Source organism: Botrytis byssoidea (genome assembly GCF_014898295.1).
Source record: "Botrytis byssoidea strain MUCL 94 chromosome Unknown BBYS_002, whole genome shotgun sequence".
Classification (NCBI taxonomy): domain Eukaryota; kingdom Fungi; phylum Ascomycota; class Leotiomycetes; order Helotiales; family Sclerotiniaceae; genus Botrytis; species Botrytis byssoidea.
Window position 1 is genome coordinate 1893569 of NW_024065843.1, and position 19363 is coordinate 1912931.

At 42.5% G+C, this 19363-nt stretch overlaps 5 protein-coding genes across 5 annotated transcripts; 3 read left to right on the forward strand and 2 right to left on the reverse strand.

Moving 5' to 3' along the window:
• Nucleotides 1-427: 427 nt before the first annotated feature.
• Nucleotides 428-3264, reverse strand: EAE97_001331 (uncharacterized protein; the record flags this gene model as incomplete). The annotated part of the gene is made up of 7 exons (XM_038871842.1): nt 428-748; nt 802-1693; nt 1742-2526; nt 2573-2947; nt 3007-3033; nt 3091-3177; nt 3244-3264. 7 exons carry the CDS (start codon nt 3262-3264, stop codon nt 428-430), a joined length of 2508 nt encoding a protein of 835 aa, XP_038737743.1.
• Nucleotides 3265-3941: 677 nt separating this feature from the next.
• On the reverse strand, nt 3942-5941 carry EAE97_001332 (uncharacterized protein; the record flags this gene model as incomplete). Its single annotated transcript, XM_038871843.1, has 4 exons — nt 3942-3982; nt 4033-5581; nt 5630-5705; nt 5910-5941. The coding sequence occupies 4 exons, from the start codon at nt 5939-5941 to the stop codon at nt 3942-3944; spliced, it is 1698 nt and encodes a 565-aa protein (XP_038737744.1).
• A 1395-nt stretch (nt 5942-7336) lies between these two features.
• On the forward strand, nt 7337-10154 carry EAE97_001333 (uncharacterized protein). Its single transcript, XM_038871844.1, has 2 exons — nt 7337-8092; nt 8186-10154. Exons 1-2 carry the CDS (start codon nt 7564-7566, stop codon nt 9685-9687), a joined length of 2031 nt encoding a protein of 676 aa, XP_038737745.1. The 5' UTR covers nt 7337-7563; the 3' UTR covers nt 9688-10154.
• Nucleotides 10155-10638: 484 nt separating this feature from the next.
• Nucleotides 10639-13295, forward strand: EAE97_001334 (uncharacterized protein; the record flags this gene model as incomplete). The annotated part of the gene is made up of 7 exons (XM_038871845.1): nt 10639-10878; nt 10958-10970; nt 11054-11356; nt 11412-11917; nt 12021-12546; nt 12602-12783; nt 12870-13295. The coding sequence occupies 7 exons, from the start codon at nt 10639-10641 to the stop codon at nt 13293-13295; spliced, it is 2196 nt and encodes a 731-aa protein (XP_038737746.1).
• Nucleotides 13296-13670: 375 nt separating this feature from the next.
• On the forward strand, nt 13671-17840 carry EAE97_001335 (uncharacterized protein). Its single transcript, XM_038871846.1, has 5 exons — nt 13671-13777; nt 13872-14880; nt 14930-15270; nt 15371-15851; nt 15980-17840. Exons 1-5 carry the CDS (start codon nt 13732-13734, stop codon nt 17457-17459), a joined length of 3357 nt encoding a protein of 1118 aa, XP_038737747.1. The 5' UTR covers nt 13671-13731; the 3' UTR covers nt 17460-17840.
• The last annotated feature ends 1523 nt before the right edge of the window (nt 17841-19363 follow it).

Sequence of the window (19363 nt, forward strand, 5' to 3'; positions counted from 1 at the left end):
TATCTATCTCGATGACTTTATCAAGAAGTGATCTTAAAATGTACCTAGACAATCTTACCTATGTTCTAGTAACTAAGCCGTAGACCATAGATTCTCCGTTAATAGAGATCTGTGGATCACTTGGGGACCCCGCAGAGAATTCAAGAATTGACGAGAAGTGACGAGAATGAGTACTACTCGCTTCCACCACCATGAGATGAGCTCTCGAATGAATTATAGAGATCACTCTAATTCAAGTAGATTGCAGGAATAGACATCGTATTCACGAAGAAAAGACAATGGCAATCGCAGTGTGATTAGTGTTAAACAAAAATTGTAACTATCATTAGAGCTAAATACTATCCTTTCAATCAACCCCTATACACGAAATACTCATTTCACATAAACGAGCTTAGTTCTGTCTTTCCAGTGCCAAGGGAAAACCCCTCTAATAAACATAAGCATTTTGACCCAATGGCAACCATTCCGCCGCCTCACAAACAATATGTACACCATCTGCCTCGACTCTATAATTTTCCGGATCGACCTTCATCTTCGGCATCTGATCATTGAACTTCATATCTTTCTTTCCAACTATTCTACAATTCTTCACTGCCTCTACGCGACTCTTCAAACCATATGTTGCGATTGTACCCGAAGAAATTGATGATTCGGAAACGAAGAGAATAGATGTAGAAGGGACTAGGGGTGCAAACATGGGGCGACAGATTATGGGTTGGACAGTGGGGATGGAAGCGTTAGGATCGCCCTAAAGTCTGATTAGCAAAGGATTCGAGAGAACATGGGTGGAGGATGATCTACCATTTGAGCGTAAGCGATCATACCACTTTTAATAATTGTGGTGGGCTTAGTTCCAAACCAAGCTGGATCCCAAACGACCAGATCTGCAAGCTTTCCAACTTCAATACTGCCAATAATATGTCCCATACCTTGAGCAAGTGCCGGATTAATCGTGTACTTGCTAATGTATCTCTTGACTCTAAAATTGTCTGCTCCGGTGCCCAGATCTTCTCCGAGTGCACCACGTTGGACTTTATTTTTGTGGGCTGTATTCCATGTTCTCATGATAACTTCTCCACAACGGCCCATTGCTTGGGAATCAGAAGACATCATGCTGATTGCTCCCAGATCATGGAGAATATCTTCGGCTGCAATCGTTTCGGCGCGAATTCGTGATTCAGCAAAAGCAACGTCTTCGGGAATATTCTTGGAAAGATGATGACAAACCATAAGCATGTCTAAATGCTCATCGAGTGTATTCCTAGTATAAGGTCTTGTAGGATTGGTAGAGGAAGGGAGGACGTTCGGATGCTCGACAACACTGATGATATCAGGTGCATGGCCACCGCCAGCTCCTTCTGTATGATAAGTGTGAATAGCACGATTTTTGAATGCAGCAATCGTAGATTCAACAAAACCTGACTCGTTTAGAGTATCGGTATGGATCAAACATTGAATATCGAGTTCATCGCAAACCGTAAGACAAGAATCAATAGCTGAAGGTGTAGTGCCCCAATCTTCATGCAATTTGAGTCCACAAGCTCCGGCAATAACTTGCTCACGGAGTGCAGCGGGATCACTGTCATTTCCTTTGCCTGTTATTCCAACATTCATTGGCAGGGTATCACAAGCTTGAAGCATTTGTCGCATGTAATTTTTTCCAGGTGTGCAAGTTGTAGCACTAGTTCCAGCGCTATTTACATATTAGATAGCATATAGCAAAAGTTTTTATTTCACTTACCTTGGGCCAGTGCCGCCTCCTAGCATCGTTGTAATACCAGACGAGATAGCTTCATTGACTTGTTGAGGGCAGATGAAGTGAATATGAGTGTCAAAGCCACCAGCAGTAATAATTTTGCCTTCCCCAGCAATAACATCTGTACATGATCCAACGATCATATTTGGACTGACGCCATCCATCACATCTGGGTTTCCAGCTTTACCAATACCTACTATAATACCGTTCTTGACACCAATATCGGCTTTATAAATACCAGTCCAATCAACAATCAAAGCATTAACAATAACGAGATCCAATGATATATCATCAGGTATACCTGTAGCCTGGCCCATACCTTCTCGTAAAGTCTTACCACCACCAAACTTACATTCATCGCCGTAAAAACTCAAATCCTTCTCAACCTTGATCCAAAGATCGGTATTACCTAGACGAATAGTATCACCTACAGTTGGTCCAAACATAGTTGCGTATGCTGTTCTATCCATTTCGAATGCATCAATAAATGCAGCATCTCCACTTGGATCTGGGGTATGCGCGAATCCTGCCTCTTGAAGATTGACTAAAATTTCTTCCACTCGTGAAGTATCTACTTTTCCAGTAGCGACGTGGTTTCCACCACGGATGACTCTGTTGCCACCAATTTCTACTAGTCCTACGGTTTTAGTGTCTCCAGGTTCGAATCTAACAGATGTACCGGCTGGAATATCGAGTCTGTAACCATATGCTTTGATGCGATCAAAATCGAGTTGTGGATTTGTCTCGATGAAATGATAATGAGATCCAATCTGCGAATATGAGCAACTCATCATCAATATAAAATCTTAGACTCACTTGTATTGGTCTGTCTCCCTTACTTGTCACTCTCAATTTTATTCTCTTTCTCCCTTCATTCAGCTTAACTTTACCTTTTACAGTAATTAAAGCACCAGGCCGTTTCATCGATTCGTATTCCGCATCCAATGGCAATGGGAAAAGATCTATATCTGGAATTGGAAGAAAGCTTCCATAGAGAGCCTTCGCCAAATCTCCATCATTTGTACTAATTGGATGATGTACCGTCACCAAGTATGTTCCTGTTGGAAAAGTGCCCTCGACCATAATTTCCGTAAGAGTCGAGCAAACCGCAGGTTGGACATGGCGACGCCCGAGCATCGTTGCGCCAATTGACATGAGATCTGCCACTGTATGATTTCCATCGCGAATGAGCTTTGAGGTCGTCAGTTCGTACTCTTTTCCTGCTATTGGGGGGAAGACTGTCGCCAGACCTCTTGAAGATTATTTGCTATAAGCGCCTTGTATCAATTAGTTACAATCTCGTAACATATCTTCGAGTCTTTGAATGAACTCACAACTGCTTCGGAATGATTGAGCTTTACTCCTCGCGCAAGTCTTCGTTGTGCCAGCAGACCAAGCTGAGAGATAGCAAGCTTATCTATCTGTTTTGTTGATCCCAAAATTAATTCCTTTGCTTGAACGCTGCTGCGATAAGGGTCTAGACTTACTTCTTTAGGTATGAGATGCATCTTTGATACTGCTATGTATCTCCTCTTCAATTGAATATGATTAATTGCATTAGATGATGTTTTGTAGCAAATTAGACATAATTTAGAGCTTCTCAAATGCTAAGTTTTGCTAAGATTTTAGAGATAAGTCACACCCCTCCGTTTTATCTAACTGATAAGGGAAGATTATGACAAGGATTGATGTGTCAACTGAATTTTGGCAAAGTCAAGATCTTAAAGAATCATTTTCAAGATTAAGGATAGAGGTAGAGGTAGAGGGCGATCCATTCACATAATCGACGAACAGGTACCACAGAGTTGCGTTGTCGGTTGTACAAAGTACATGAATTGCATAACTAATTTTGAATTATTGTACCTACTTAGTGGTCTCTTAAAACGCTTCTTTTCCGACCAATCCATCGTACATCTCAAAGGAAAGATAAATCCTTCTTCTGAAGATTCTGCCTGCTGTGACTGGTTCAACAGCTTTCCGTATAATACGCCAAGGGGTTCAAACAAGTTCCCAATAATCGGTCCATTGCCAATAGTTCTCCCGAAACACCAATTCCTAACCGGCCTTAATCCCTTTTGCCCTTCAAACGCACAATATATACAGGGTATAAAACTCCAGAGATTGACAAGAACAACCTTGCCACGCTGAAATGCTCATCAAATCATTAAAATTTACAGTTCGACCCCTAAGAATAGCCGGGGAAAGTTTTGGATAATGCGCGACGGACTATCGTGGCTCGTTAGTTTGGAAAGAGTATGAAGTTGAGAAGCGCCTACAGAGTGATCGATGCCTCGTTTGGACCAAGTCGGGGTCTTCTATCGAAGGCTCCTGTGCTGCAAGTTCTTGAATCCGTTGCTGGGCTCTCTCTCGCCGGGAAAGGTTGTTTTGTAACACCTCGACCCCTAGTACACCATTGGCCTGTGGTTGAGAGTGTATTGCACTTGTCATCAATGGCGGTCCCGTCGCGATCGGTGATGCAACTGTCATTTGTACATTATTCGTTTGGACTGTCGAAGTATTAAATGTTCGCCTGTTGAAACTAGCGCCTAAGATTCGGGGAAGAAACCTCGGTTGACCAGCCTGAATATCATGATTATCCTCTGCTATAGTGATACGAGATCTCAATTTTCGCATATTCCTTTCTCTGTTGACCATTGCGTTGGTGATCTCTATTGGGCATTTTCCGATAGGCAAGACACTCTTTTTGCACAGAGGACATAATGAACTATTATTGCCAAGAAAGGGATCGATACATTCCGGATGGAATATATGACCACACGGCAACTCGCGAATCAATGTAGTTCCACTGTCGAAGTCATCGAAACAAACAGGACATGTAGGCTGAGAGAATATGACAGCTCGTCTCCCCAGATCTGAGATGAAAAGTGGAGAATTTCCCAAGTTGGGTATGATAACAGTTGGTGATAATGCCTTGGATGCCGAGTCATCGCAAAATGAGATTTCATTTGCCTCCGCGGAGACGCTTTTATCGGCATGGATCTCGTCGACTGTACTTGAACGTAGATGCACCAAAGCAGGCTGTCCAACAAAATGATACGTAAATATAGGCATCTGATCGATGATCTCTTGTGGAACGGTGAGTCGCTTGATACCCAGTGCCTCCAAGTTTACCTCCCCGATTTCCACTCGTCTTGTTAAAGCCCGCCTTCGACTTCTCTGGAGATGATGCATAGAGCCGGAAGTAATTGCGAGTATAAAGGCCAGTACAGCAACAATAATTAACAAAAATTCCCACAGGTTGGGGAGATTTGTGCCATGAGTCACGCTAAGCTGCGTATATACTCGTACATAATCTCGAGGATCAATTCCTGGGAATGTTGATAGTTCATGACCGTTCGGCACGTCTGTAAGATTGCCGGAATATAGACTTATTTCGCGCATCATCCTCTGTCCAACAGTTCCAGGAACAGCGTATACCGGATATTTGTTTGTAGACTTCCATGTTCCGCCGTCTTCAAGTGCCCACTGATCCGAGCTGATTGCTGGTGGTCGACTTGTACTATTATCTGGTGGATAGAAGATGAAAGCTCGTATTGGGTCTTGTCGCGCTGCAGCTAAATAGCCTTTTGTACATTCTATGCTGATCCAGGGTGCTAGCGCAATCAATGTGAAATCTGTTGCTGGGAGATTGGCTTGTCGAGTAGCATTTAAAGGAACATATTGTTTTGAAATGTTGTAGCATATGTGTTGATCATCCAGATCTGGCACGTAAAGAAAGCCGCCTATTGCACCGCTCGCATCTGCATTGTGAGTTGATAATGTTTGTAAGTTATCGGTAATGGTCTCTGCATAAGATATGTTTGGCTATTGACACATTAGATCGATACTTTGTTTAATAGTCCCATAACATACATTCAACTGATTAATGACGCTCGTGAGCTGATCATTTGTGGCCAGGTTATTCCATTCTTCATCCGGAAAAAGTAGACTGTGATACAATTGTTAGTAGATGTCTAAGATTTTGTGGTGTGAATGCGTGTTGATTGATCGACATAGAGATGAAGAGCGAGGCAGAGAGAGAGGTTGATGGTGATGACAATGGGTTTTCTTCACAAACAACACGATATCGTATCCAGTGAAGTGTCCAGAATCGGTCAAGAGGAGTGAATATTGAAGATCTGTTTGCACATACACGGAATTATCGACTTCTTTCAAAGCTTTCATTTGGGTTAGTGAATATATATAGAAAATAAAGATGGATGTAAGTCAGCCAAGATGCTTGACATCTCGGCGCCAAGCACACTCTGGGGATTTGAAACTTGGCACTTACCCATAGTTAGGTATTCAAGGAAATAAATACGGTAGCGCGCAGGATCTATTGCGCCGGGCAAAAACCCTTCGGCAAACTGAATGATGGTTATAATGACCATAAAGTGAATTGCAGAAAATGATTCGTGAGATTGTGAATGTTTTTTTCTAACAATTGTGAAAGGATTCTGAAGGATACATTTTCGTACTCATACTGTTCATATAACAGGACATACCAAAAGTAGGGAGATTCAGAGAGTCAGGAAGACCAGGGAGGATACCTAGTATGCATGGGCGGCTAGCGAAAAAGCTTGATCATCTTTTCGCTCCACGTTTGACACCCACAATTTTCACCTCGGAAAGTTTTTGGTCTTAGGTTTCATGCTTGTTAGAAGGGACTTCCCCCGATGACAATGTATTGCTGATTATTGATAAGAATGAGAGAGAGAGGAGGATGTGAGGTCTTGAGTGAGATTTTGAGAGGAAATTTGATGTGAATGATATGTATGTATTACACATTGGTGTCCCAGTATGAAATCTTCACATAGTATAGATATATCTGGTCACTAGGTATGTATGATGGGTGCAGTGCATGTATCGCATCTAAACTACCGGTAGGGAGTGGAGATGACATTATCACAACTTGTTGCATTCCGTTCTGTACTCATCTCATATCGCTCTAGAGAATAAAAAGGAAGTACAGTACATATCAATCACATTTCACTGTAAACCAGTCTGTGCTCATATAGCATCTAGAATCCAAAAAATAAATAAATTCCAGTACAGTACCACTCTGTACTCAAATAACATTTAAAATCTAGAAAACAAAAACATAAATTCAAGTACAGTACAACATATTCTTGTAATCCCTTATTTATTGATACAACGTCTAGACTCTAGAGAATGAGAAAGGAATACAGTAATACAACATCTCGTTGTACTCAGTGCATCCCCCTCGTCATCGTAACGTATTATATGACTTTGAGTCTCTCGTATTGGTAGACAGTATTTTCAATATACTTTTTTCAACACCACTGGCGTCTCGAATATGTATTAATCGGATCAACAATACGTAATGGCGCCATTCTGACGATCTTTCAGCCAGCCAAATGCAAAACGCTAATGAATTTAGGAGAATCTTGAAGCAAAATGTAGTTCAACCAATTAGAAATCATGAGGTGTTGTTCCCTGTATATCACGTGCTGATAGACATTCGGAATAACTATTCACCCTGGCCTTATCTTCAACGGGCTAGCTCCACTGTAATTCAACTAAGCAATCATCACGACCTAGGTAGGTACCCAACTCCACATCTGACAAGAAAGTAAACAACATCTATAGCATTTGATATTTATCCATAATTTTGATATTCAATACTTGTTGATTGTTCCTTTATAGATGAGTTGTTTGAAATCGAACTAATGTTAAGGCCCTACCGAAATTCAACAAACTGACACAATAGACGCACGATCCGACTAGATCTAGAGTCTCAAAGTCCATTTCCACATACATCTCATACACTTGCGCCTATCATTACAATGCCCCCCATGGCAAGTCAAAAGGGAACGGGAAAGAAGGGTCGGGATCCCCGCCAATCCCGAAGTCGAAATACAACGCCAAGTCTAGTAGGTACTGCGAGCTCAGTCGCGCCTTCTGACGCCGGAAAAACTCCCTACACACAAATTCCAATTAGTATCCTCAGGACTTCAGTAGCAGATGAAATTGTCGACCAACATGCCTCCGCAATTCCTAACTCAAGAGAGCTCGAGGCGCTTATGCAACGTATGGAAAGATTAGCTGCAAGCATAGATGAACGTGCTGCGGTATGCGACAAGGGTATGCGAGTTCTGGCACAATCAAGGAAGGATAGGAACGAGGAACTGGAAATTGAAAAGCGAGACGAAGAATTGAAAGAAAGAATGAGGAGAGACCAGGCGGATGAAGATGAGCGTGGGAGACATAAGGTTCACAAAATCAAAAAGAGAAAGGATGTCAGTAGTGCTAGAGAAGAGCGGCCATTGACACATGGTGCCCATGGTTTGGCACCACAAGATGGATCCAACATTGGTAAGTCACTTTTCGATACGGTATACAGATTAGTATAGTATTGATTTTGAACTTTGCTTCAAACCGTACCTCGCTAATTCAATTCACTTGCAGAAGTCGCCGTACCAAGCCGTGACCATACACATAAGCATCACAGAAAAGTATCAAAAGAACGAGACAATGATTCAATAAGCTCTTCGCTTTCACCGCCTGCTCCTGCAACACCAACCGCAGGTATGAATACGGATACGAAACCAAATGGCACTGCCGAAGACGAGTCCAGCTCCGATGAACATCAACCTCCTCCAGCACCCAAAATCGCCAATTACCAGACATTTGGAGCAGATCCATCTACGTTTCCTGATCCAACGGTCTACGAAATTACAAAAATAAAACCTGGAGATCCCAGGATGAGTGAGGAAGAAAAAAAGAAGGTTTATTCTGTAGCAGCCTATCCGAGGAATGATCTTCACGATCTTATCCCTGGAACACCACCCGACAAAGATTTCAGTAACGCGAAACCCACAAACCAAGTACAAGCTAATACTTTTGCGACATATCTGGAGCCATACTTTCGGCCATTCACGGAAGAAGACCTCGCATTTCTACGTGAACGTGGTGATCGTGTGAATCCATTCATGATTCCTAGACGTGGAAAGAAGCACTATACCGAAGTCTGGGCTGAGGAAGATGGCGCCATGTCAGTTGATACACCAAATCAAGGGCGAGATAAATTACCACCAAATCAAGCCCGTGGAAGTATTGATGAAATTGATGATGCAATAGCGGAGACGGATCAAATTTCTGCTGGACCAATGTTATCGAGACTGTTGGCAACTTTGAGACCGGAAAATAGAGCGGCTCCTTCCGAAGACAAACCTATGACCAACGGTGTGAGCAATGGCGAAGGTAGTTTCAATGGTGAGATGAATGGCGACATGGGGGAACCAAGCCAGCATAGCGAAACATCTCCATTACCCCCTGCAACTTTTATGGCTGAATCAGCATCAGAATCATGGAAGAAAGCAACCCACCCAAAGCTTGATCATGCGCAAATAGATGAAAGGATTAAACAAGAGCTTCGACATATTGGATTTCTACCCCCTGATGCCGAGCCCGATTACGATGCTCATTACGATGACGAGATAGCCGCGCGACTTCGTTTCCTCCAAGCCAAACTCAAAGAGCAATCGATTATTAACGGCGCACGTAAGGCTCGATTACAGGAAATCACGAAGGAGCGTATGGCTCATCAAGAATACCAAACTATCCTTGAAGATCTTGACGGTCAAGTAAATGCAGCCTATACCAAACGATCCCGCACAATCGGAAAGACCAAAAAGAACAAGAAAGCTGGCGGTGCTGGCGGTGGTAATCAAGCTGTCAACGGCGCTGCTGGTACAGCAAGACCGGGTCTTGGTGACATGACCAAATCATTAATGGAAAAACGTCAAAAGTGGATCAAAAATATTGGGCCAGTTTTTGATGATGAACGGAATTTAGGCAAAGTGCCTCGTGCAAAGGACGAGGGTAGCTCAATCTTCAAGCCTGAAATTATGAGCGAATTCATTCGGAGAGAAAAGGATGGGTGGGATGATGATGGAGAAGAAGAATAGTCTTGTAATTTACAGCTACCCTTGACAATGGACCATATTGATGAATGGAGTCGAGGGATTTTCAGCTACATTGTTAGCTTGGCAGGTAGCTATGGAATTCACGAACAGCGAGGTTGCATTAGTATTGCAGATATAGCGTATGGTCTTCATGAACGAATGGATTGCTTAACTTCATGGTATATATTGAATCGTTCATTTTTTGCAGGAGATGTTTGTGTTAGGGGAATCAATGGGTAGGCAAACAACCTGCTCATTCTTTGTAAATGATATAAAGTGACTTCGAGTAGTACATGAGAGTCTTGGAAACAATTTGTGAGAGTTACACAAATTATCTAATTCATATGCAGCTGATTCTGATATCCGTTTATTATGACGGCTCTAGATGGGCAGATGCATTGCACATTCCTTTTGCCCCTAGTTTTTTTTGCTTAGAGGGTACCACAATAGTCGAATTTGTTTTGGAGAATGCATGTCGATGGACTACCGTGTTTGACATTTGCGTTTGAAATTGTAGGGGGGAGCCTTTGTGACATTGAAGTATGATTTAAATACCTATATCGAGTCGGAAGAAATGCTCGAGAAGGTATATTGTATCGATCGAAGTCTTCGTCATTATAAATAAGCTGCAGACGTAAGCTTTTCAATTCGATTATAGTTGGAATACGTACATTCACTTGAAATTTGCTGGTCAAGAGAAGCGATATACGATTCGCTTTCCTGTCTGTGATACTCATGGCCATTATCGTCAATTTTCTTATCCCACTCCGAACTGGATGTTCTAGTTCGAAATACAGATAAGAACATTGAATGAGCCAAATCAAGAGGGAGCGTTGGTCGGGTTTTCCAGAAGAGGCAACGTGCCTTCCACTTTCAGGAAGCAAAAAAAAAGTACAAGTAGGTAAACAAACAACTACAACTCACCTTTCCAAAAAACAACCAACGATCTTAATCATGTCCTCTCCTCTTGAAAATTCTCCAATGCCTCTCAAGTCTCCCCGAGATAACTTGGGATCTTCAAACATGGAATCGGCTTACAGAACACAGCAAGATTTGATGGCCAAAAAAGCAAGAGAAAATGGAATTCCAACGTCTGAAATTACAGAACAATTTCAGACAACACTAAGCCAAATTTATCTGCAAAATCCGCAGTGTACTGAGGCTTGGGCATTAGGAAAAGCAGAATATCACATTGTATGTAAACTTCCAGCCATCTCTTTTGTATTGCATGAGTTTTCCACGTCGGCATCCAAATACTGACAGCACGCTCTAGTGGACTCAGTTCTGTGAGTTTCAATGTTTCATTTCATCCATACAGAATTGATTTGATTTGGCTGGGAGATAAGATTCACTTCTAATCCGATTGTAGTTCCAAACGACCCATGGCCAGGTACCCTCCCCAAGACAACAAATTTATCCTTCAGTAATGAGACAATGAGCTCTGAGTCCGGCGAGATTCTGAGTTCGCCGGAGAAGAGCTCGTTGAGTTTCCCAAGCAGACCGAAGCCTAGCTTGTCAATCAAGATCGAAGATTTGCTTCTTAATGCAGCTGGCAATTCAAATGTTCTGGCGTTATACCGAGAGGCATTGGTAAACATGAAGGAGAGATATCCACGCGAAAGCTTGGAGTGGCAACAGTGGATGGCAGGAAGTAAAGTTTGGGTGTCTAATTGTATGTATTTACCAGAGAATCGGGTTCAGATGTCTCTTTGCTAACTTATCATTAGTTCGTCAAAAGGGTACCTTTCCCTGCAATGAGCCACCTAGGTCGTACATTCTCCGATCTTCAGATACCAATCGCCTCGAAACTGTACGTTCTCGCCGTAGTGGCGAGGATAAGTCCAGAAGCGGACGATTTGGTAGTAAATGGCAAGCTGAAGAGGCGACTAGTCGGCGTAGATCTAGGTCGCCTCCGATTGAAAATGTGGGAAGAGACAGATATCGACAAAATAGGTCCGAAGGAACCACAAGACAAGGTAGGACAGTCAAATCTGAAGAGTCGCCACGAGATTTAAAAGCAATGAGTGTCGGAGAAACAAAAAAAGACAATGGGAATGTAACGAAGGCCAGAGTGGATGATCTATTGACTTACGGACCAAAAGAGAATGAAATGCAAAAGAAAGCATACAGTATGGGTGGTGTTGAGTTTCGACATGTTTTCTTTCGTGCTCTACAAACTAGTAGAGATTTTGTAAGAGCGCGTCATCCTAACTGCGACCGTTCTCAAAGACATGTAAGTCTCAGGTGTTTCTTCATTACCATATACCCAAATGCCCAAACCTCCTTCATTGTCCAATTGTCTTCTTATCGTTTACTTTGATACTAACTTCACTTAGTGGCTTGCCGATCGAATGGCATGGGAGACTGTTTTCAAGAATGAACCATTCCCCTGGTTGAACGACAAACCACCAGGAGTTCCTTCATCAGCCAATTTACCACCAATTCACAAAATATCGAGGGAGATTATTGGCAATTACTCCATGGCTTCTCCACCGGCTCAAATAGTTTCCAGTGGTGCCAGTACCGGTCATCGTTCGGTATATAGTATGACAGGTAGCAAATCGACACAATCGAGGCCTTCCTCTGCTTATAACGCAAACGCATCTGTCGGAACAGCTGTATCTGGCGGTACCACTCTTTTTGGATCAAGTCCTGAGATGCCGAGAAAGCTCTCAACGGCACTACTAAACAAAGGAGTGATGAACACTATTGGTGAGGAGTCCTCGGAAAATAATGGAACAAATCTTGCCGAGGGCAAGAGAGAAGTGACTATCAGAAAGAACACACTTTTCCGTGCTCTTCTAGGAGACTGGGATGATTCGTTCAAATCCGTCCAGAGAGGTCTTGGAGTTACAATAGAATGTGAGTAATCCTTCTTCTTCCAACTATTTTCTTAGTTTAAAATTCATCATCCTAGATCATGAAGATGCATCTGGACACTTCAAGCTCACTATCGAATCATATCAGCCTGGAGATGATGTAGCGCTCGAAAGAGCGTACAAGTTTCTTGAGATCTGGAAGAGATTGATATACTCTGATCAGTTAATCAAACTTGAACATTTCTGGGCCCAGTATAAAAATCATGACAAGACAACTGCAGTAAGTAGCAAAAAACGACCGTTTGATTCGAGCTTCCAACAAGTCAATCTTTCTTTCACTAAAGAATTGCTTTCTAATTCTTTTAGGTCAACCGCAAGCCTATGATACATGTTAATGGCAAGATGATCCTTTGTCAAGGAAAATTCGGTGATCTCTGTGATTTCTTCTCACAGGAGATTCAGAGATATCAATCCAAAATGGCTGTATATGCTGATACTGAAAATGCACTTGCCTGCAGTACCCTATTTGAGGTCAGGCCATACGACATTTACCTCAGCAGTTACCCACTTCCGATACTGCTTGATGTTGATACCAAGGCGAGAAAAAAGATGCTTGATGACCACGATGCCTTCCTGGAAGAGTGGGTACGAAGCTCTTTCCAGAATCGGATAAGCTTATCGGACATGAGCCACGAATATGCAAGGAGGAGCGACCAAAAGCGTATGGAACTAGATATGGATTTGGATGAGCTTCTTAAAGAAGGAGCAAAGGCGGCAAATCAGATGTCATGATTGTAGAGGTAGTGATTTTTAGGTCTTATATTTGCTCTTGTTTGGTAAGAATACTAGCTAGCCGTATACGTAGTTTACATACAATCGTAGATTTTCCGAATTAATACGACAACACCATGCATTCTTCACTGTTTATCAAAATATAAGCATTCAAAGGTTGAACCTCCATGTATATTGCCAATTCCACCAGTTCTCTTCTATTCTCTTGTGGGACATAAAGAAACGCCCATTTGGGCAAGTGGTGTAATGTATATTGAGGGGTAGAATCACGTGGTAGCCTGTCTTAGCGTGTCTTTTGTCGCGTTTACCTAACAGTATCATCCATTTGTTCTTCTCCAATTCAAACTCTAAAACATCTTTGAAGAGTTCGATCAAAATTATCTCAACTTGAGATATTCCATCTAGATCTGAATAATATGGGAATAGATCCTTCAAAATGTCAACATTTGGCGGGTACATGCCCGAGTTCCCTAACATTCGTGGTAAGTGAATATCTTTCATTCAGCAAATAAGAATTATGGTGGATCAAACATTCAGCGGCTTGTTTCAGTAAGCTTGTGACTGACATTGCTCTAGTCGATCATTTCTGCCAAATTATAGGTCGAACTGCTCCGCTAGCATGCTTCTTAAGTCATGTTCATAGAGACCATCTTGAGGGACTTGACAATGATCGTATCAAACTGCCATTTGTTTACTGTTCAGCAGCTACCAGAGAAATTTTGTTGAGACTCGAAAAGAGAAGAGACCGCTTGAACTTGGCGCAGGGTATTTTAGAAAAGGAAAAGAGAACTTATAAACATTTGAAGAGTGTTTTAAAACCGATTCCACTGGAGACTCCAACATTAATTGAGTTGGCGCCGAAAAATGAAGTAAGGGTTACATTGTTTGATGCCAATCATTGCACAGGGGCAGTAATGTTCTTGTTCGAAAAGGAGAAAACTGCAGTCTTGTATACTGGGGATATTAGATCGGAACCATGGTTCGTCAATAATTTGACACGAAATCCATTCTTGATCGAGTACACCAGCGGCATGAAGACTTTAGATTGTATTTATCTCGATACAAGCAACACTGGACCATTAGCATTCCCTACAAAGGCCGATGGACTGAAGGAAATGATTGAGAAAGTCAAAAAATATCCAGCCAATACCAAGTTTCACTTTTCGGCCTGGACGTTCGGATATGAAGAGGTTTGGGCAGCGTTATCACGAACACTCGACTCGCAGATTCATGTGGACAAGTACAAGTACAGGGTATACCAATCGCTGCGTCAAGATGGGTCTGATAGTCAATCACGATTCTTGGCTCCTGAGGGTCCTGTGTTAGTCGGGTGTATTGTTGGGAATGGCCCAAAAGAGGGTTGTTTGACTACTGACAAACGCGTACGAATTCACAGCTGTGAGAAGGGAATGGGCTGCTCAGCTTATGGAGAGGATGATACTGTGTTAATACGCCCATTTATTGCCCGTGGGCCAGATGGAGTGGAGATAGCAGAAGTAGGTATTGGAGGTGGCTGGGGCGATCTAGTACCAAGTTATGAAGTCGCCATGGATTTTGATGATGTCAAGGAATTTCTAGAGACAGTGTAAGTTTACAATAATTTCTGGATGGATTTGTACTAACATTTTAATGAGTTTTGCCGGGACAGATCAACCCATAATTGAAGACATTCGACGTATGCTTCTTGCAGAACTGATATCTACGAAGGGGGCCATATCATTAGATGGTATGCAATTTGGTAGCGACACAATCTCTCTAAAGGGACTTGGTGAATCTTTGCTACGAAAGTTGGCACATAAATCTACTGTGATACCCGACAAGAAAAGAGACGCTATTCCTGAAAAGGGTCTCCCCAAAGTAATCACATTTCCATACTCACGTCACTCGTCATATGCCGAACTTTGTCATCTTGTTGAAATCTTCAAACCAAAAGACGTGTATCCATGTACTGTGGATGAAGAAGAATGGCATGAAGGTATGTAACAACCCCTCCCATCCTTACCATTTTGTTATATAACTAGAAACCCCCATACCACTCTAAAACTTCCAATTTCTCGAAGACTAATTCCTTGCAGGATTAAGCATGAAAACTCTATTTGGCGATCATTGCTCTGCTTCTATTTTTCGGCATGATAGTGAAATGCGAGGACTGGTCGCTATTCGTGTTGCCAAAATGGCCATGACGCCAAGCCAAGAAACGCAAACAACAACTGCGTCCAAATCTTCTCCAATGTCGACAGGCCATTTGAAGGAACTCACTTTAACAGCAGCCAGATTGGATAACGAAAGTGGTCCCTCTACGCCAACTGAAGAGCTAACCAGAATTGGTCGACAATCAATGTCTAACTGGTCGCAAGAGCCGGTATCCTCATCTCCAGTTCCACTATCTCAAATAAGTGTAATTAGCTTCAGACAGACATCAAAATCAGTTCCTACAAATTCAGACTTGAGTTCAAGCCGTCAAGCGTCGCAGCGAAGAGCGGCCGCGGACATGATTAGTCCACCACCCTTGAAACGCGTTCGGCTTAGTGAGGATTCCCAAATGAGTGATCCAACGTAAGCTTCTCCGAGTTGTTCCATTGTTTCCACTGAAGGACATAATTTTATTATTCCTCATCCCTTTCCCTTGTAGTTTAACCTCATCAGGCTTTTCCATGTGTAATTGCTGACTTCTCATGTTTCAGGTCTTCGAAATCGCCTACTCCTCCAGAATCTGTGACGGACGTGGAACAACGGAGCGTAGAGTCCTCCGCTGAGCTCAGCGGCGACAATGTTGACTTGGCAGCCCCACTCAAAATTTTGATGGAGAGACTTGGCAATGTACCTGCACTCGTTGAACAAACGCGGAAAGCATTACTGGAACTCAATACCGGCGAGCTGGATGTTGAAGCGTACATTTCTCAGGATCTACCGACCATGAACTCCATCCATACACAAATTGATCAGCTTGTGCCACCGCCCATTCTGTCGGCGCTATTTGCTAGTATGCAATCACTTTCTCACGAAGTCGTCGCAGATTTCTTGGAATTGCGTGATCATGTAGGCTTGTATGCATACCTGGAAATAGAGGTGGGCCTGTATATACGTCGCCAATTAACACCATTGCAACACCTCACTGAAGAATTCAAAAATATCAAGTTGTATTTGGATCAATCCCTGACTCAACAGAAGTCCTGGAGATCTAATATAAGTTTGAAGAGCATGTCGCAAGTATTCACACTTGAAGCCAATAGCGACGCACATACAATGGATCATCAAGATATGTCCACGCCCACGGAAGAGAATGGACTAGCAGCAAACGGCACCACCGAGAATGATGAAGATGTCTTTTCCACATTGTCAGAGGAAGAGGATCTTCACGACGATGATAATTACCCCTTCTATGACCCAACTGATAAGATCATTCGATGTGGAAATTGTGGTCATGAGATTTGGGAGGATACAGCTGGAAGGGTAGATTCAACGCTCGGATTTTGCACTGGTTGCGGCAATGGAATTAACCCCTTTTATGAGGATGCTGATTTTCCTGGGAAAATCCCTCGTATCTACGAAGATGAATATGGAAGCGAGGCTGACGAAGAGAGAGCTCGAGTATTGATTGGGGTCACACATCTCGATTATCAATCCTCGGCTTACGATACCCAAGACGAGGATTCCGAACTTGTTGCGAAAGAAGATTATGAAGTTGATAGTTTTATTGATAACTCCGAAGTTCTAGATCCAGATTCAGAGTCCGAGGCCTCTGATAGTGAGAGTGAGGGGGAAGTAGATTATAAATCCGCATTCAAGAAACTGCAAGCGAATTTTGACCTGCTAATGAATGACTACTGCGAGTTGGCGGACGAGTTTGAAGAGTTTAGGCATGAGATGCTTGGCACGAGTGAAGAGGAAGATGATGGGGATAGGGAGGATAACGATGAGGAAGAGGGGGTGAGAAGAGATGAGTTAGGGGCACATGTGGTTGATGTGTTGGTGAAGCAGGGAGAGTTTGTGGTGGAAGATGTACTCGTTTCATCGTTCAGAAGTGTTAGTGGGGAGGAGGGAGAGGGAGATATAGGTGGTGATGAATTCAGAGACAAAGAACTCGAAGAAGATGAAGCCAGGATTGTTGAGGTTATATCAATCACGTCTTCTGATCCGAGAGGAGAAAGTATGGAATTGTGATGGACGATATAGTTGGGGTTGCTTCACTGGTGGGAGGCAGGAGAACGGGTCGGTTATTTGCTTTTTACGATTCTTACGATAAATTTTGATACCCGGAATTTGCTTTTCGCATTGGTGTTTGCTGGGAAAGGATGGACGGCAAGATTCAAAAAGGTGTTTTAGAGGGAGAATGATACAGGTATTGCGATGGGTATAAGGCTCTACACGGTTCAATGTTTGATCCCATACACGCGAATATAGATGGGGAGAATTTGCTTTAGCATTCATATTGCTATCTATTTGTTATGATATCATGAAAATCAAACAACCCAGGCTTCTCTATATCTCGCTATAGCTTGCAATTTCATTCATACTACATCCTATCCGCATTACAACTCGTGTTTACGTTCACGTCACATACCTAGCACAAGCATATGATAGCTCGCCTAAATATTAAGGTAGCAATCACTTATTATTTTGTTAATGATGTCTATGTGTACACAGTATATTATATAACCAAATATCCTCAAATTTTAATCTTTAGTCTTCAGCTCAGCATATCAAAATTTGTTTGTTTGTTTACAATAAATTTGTTTATTTATTTGTTGATCTATTCTTACCTTCACCCCCTCACCTTTCTTCGCTTCAGCTCCCCTATTCTCTCCCCCCTCCCCTCTCCACATCTCATCCCAGCTCAGCTCAGCTGGTAAAGGATCATAGTGATTATAATTGTGAAATCTTACCTGCATGTTATGTCACCATATCACTATATCACAATTTCCTACCATATTTTACCAAATTCTTTTGTATACCCCCGTATCTAGATAGTACGCAACGCAATGCACAGCAAAGCGTAGTAAGGCCAATGCAATGTGAAGAAATCACGAGGTAGGTGTGGGATGTGGAGTGTAAATGATTGGATGGGAGGGGTTTGGGGGGTTTGCTCCAGCTCTGCTGGGGTTGTGTGGGTGTTTTGGGTTTGGGTTTGGGTTCCGAAGGGTTGGTTTGTGGGTCGAGGGAGGGGAGGGTAGCTTGGGATGAGAGGGGCGAGAATGGAGGGGGAGTGGGGAGTGGGGTGGATGGCGTGAGTGGCGTGGGAGTAATGGATGGATGGATGGATGGAATGGATGAGATGAGTGAGTATGAGAGTATGAGAGCATGAGAGGAGGGGTAGCTGTTCATGATGGCTGGATAGGATGGGATGGGAAAGGAGGAGGGAGGGATGGGTTATGGATATTGTATATTGGATACTAGGTAAGCGGTAGAGAGAGATACTTGGACGCGTGCTTTGCTTTGCTTTGCTTTGCTAGAAGAACGAGGGGGTTTGATGATTGGGTTGTTGTGATTTATATTTGTATTCATATATTTATATAGACATGTATCGAGATATATATCATTCCACAAACAACGAAAATCCATCGCATCATTAGATACCTAGCGGTAGTGGGGGATATTCCTTCTACAAACAGTGCTTACACTTAGTTTACATGGTAATTATCATTTTAGCTATTGTTTGTTTATTCTATAGTGTATTTATATATATATATATATGCATAAGTTACCTCATTCTCATCTCATAACCTTACTTACTTAGATCTTGATAGAATCAAAAAGTCCGAGGGTGATGATTGGATATCGAGCTCTCGGGGTTTTTTGTCTGTAGTTACTTGTTTTGACTGGCTTGCTTGCTTACCTGGGTATAGTATGGTGGTAACTTTATGGTAAGAAAAAAGACATGATATTATATTATATGAAGCGCGGGAAAAATTCGCTCTAATACAGAGGGAGTAAGCTAAGGAATCCGATTTGATAGGGCGGAATGGATAGGGCAGATAGGACAGGATAGGACAGGGCTGGATCGTGAAAGATCGAGTGATTGGATCTTATGACTTGCATTTATATATTGTATTGATGGTACGTGGGAA

What these genes read in the sequence shown, in the direction of transcription:
- EAE97_001335 (XM_038871846.1), top strand. Translation starts at nt 13,732, where the DNA reads ATGTCAACATTTGGCGGGTACATGCCCGAGTTCCCTAACATTCGTG. An exon ending in CGAGTTCCCTAACATTCGTG is followed by an intron (nt 13,778 to 13,871) that starts GTAAGTGAATAT and finishes ACATTGCTCTAG; the next exon opens with TCGATCATTTCTGCCAAATT. An exon ending in TGAAGAAGAATGGCATGAAG is followed by an intron (nt 15,271 to 15,370) that starts GTATGTAACAAC and finishes AATTCCTTGCAG; the next exon opens with GATTAAGCATGAAAACTCTA.
- EAE97_001333 (XM_038871844.1), top strand. Translation starts at nt 7,564, where the DNA reads ATGCCCCCCATGGCAAGTCAAAAGGGAACGGGAAAGAAGGGTCGGGAT. An exon ending in ACAAGATGGATCCAACATTG is followed by an intron (nt 8,093 to 8,185) that starts GTAAGTCACTTT and finishes ATTCACTTGCAG; the next exon opens with AAGTCGCCGTACCAAGCCGT.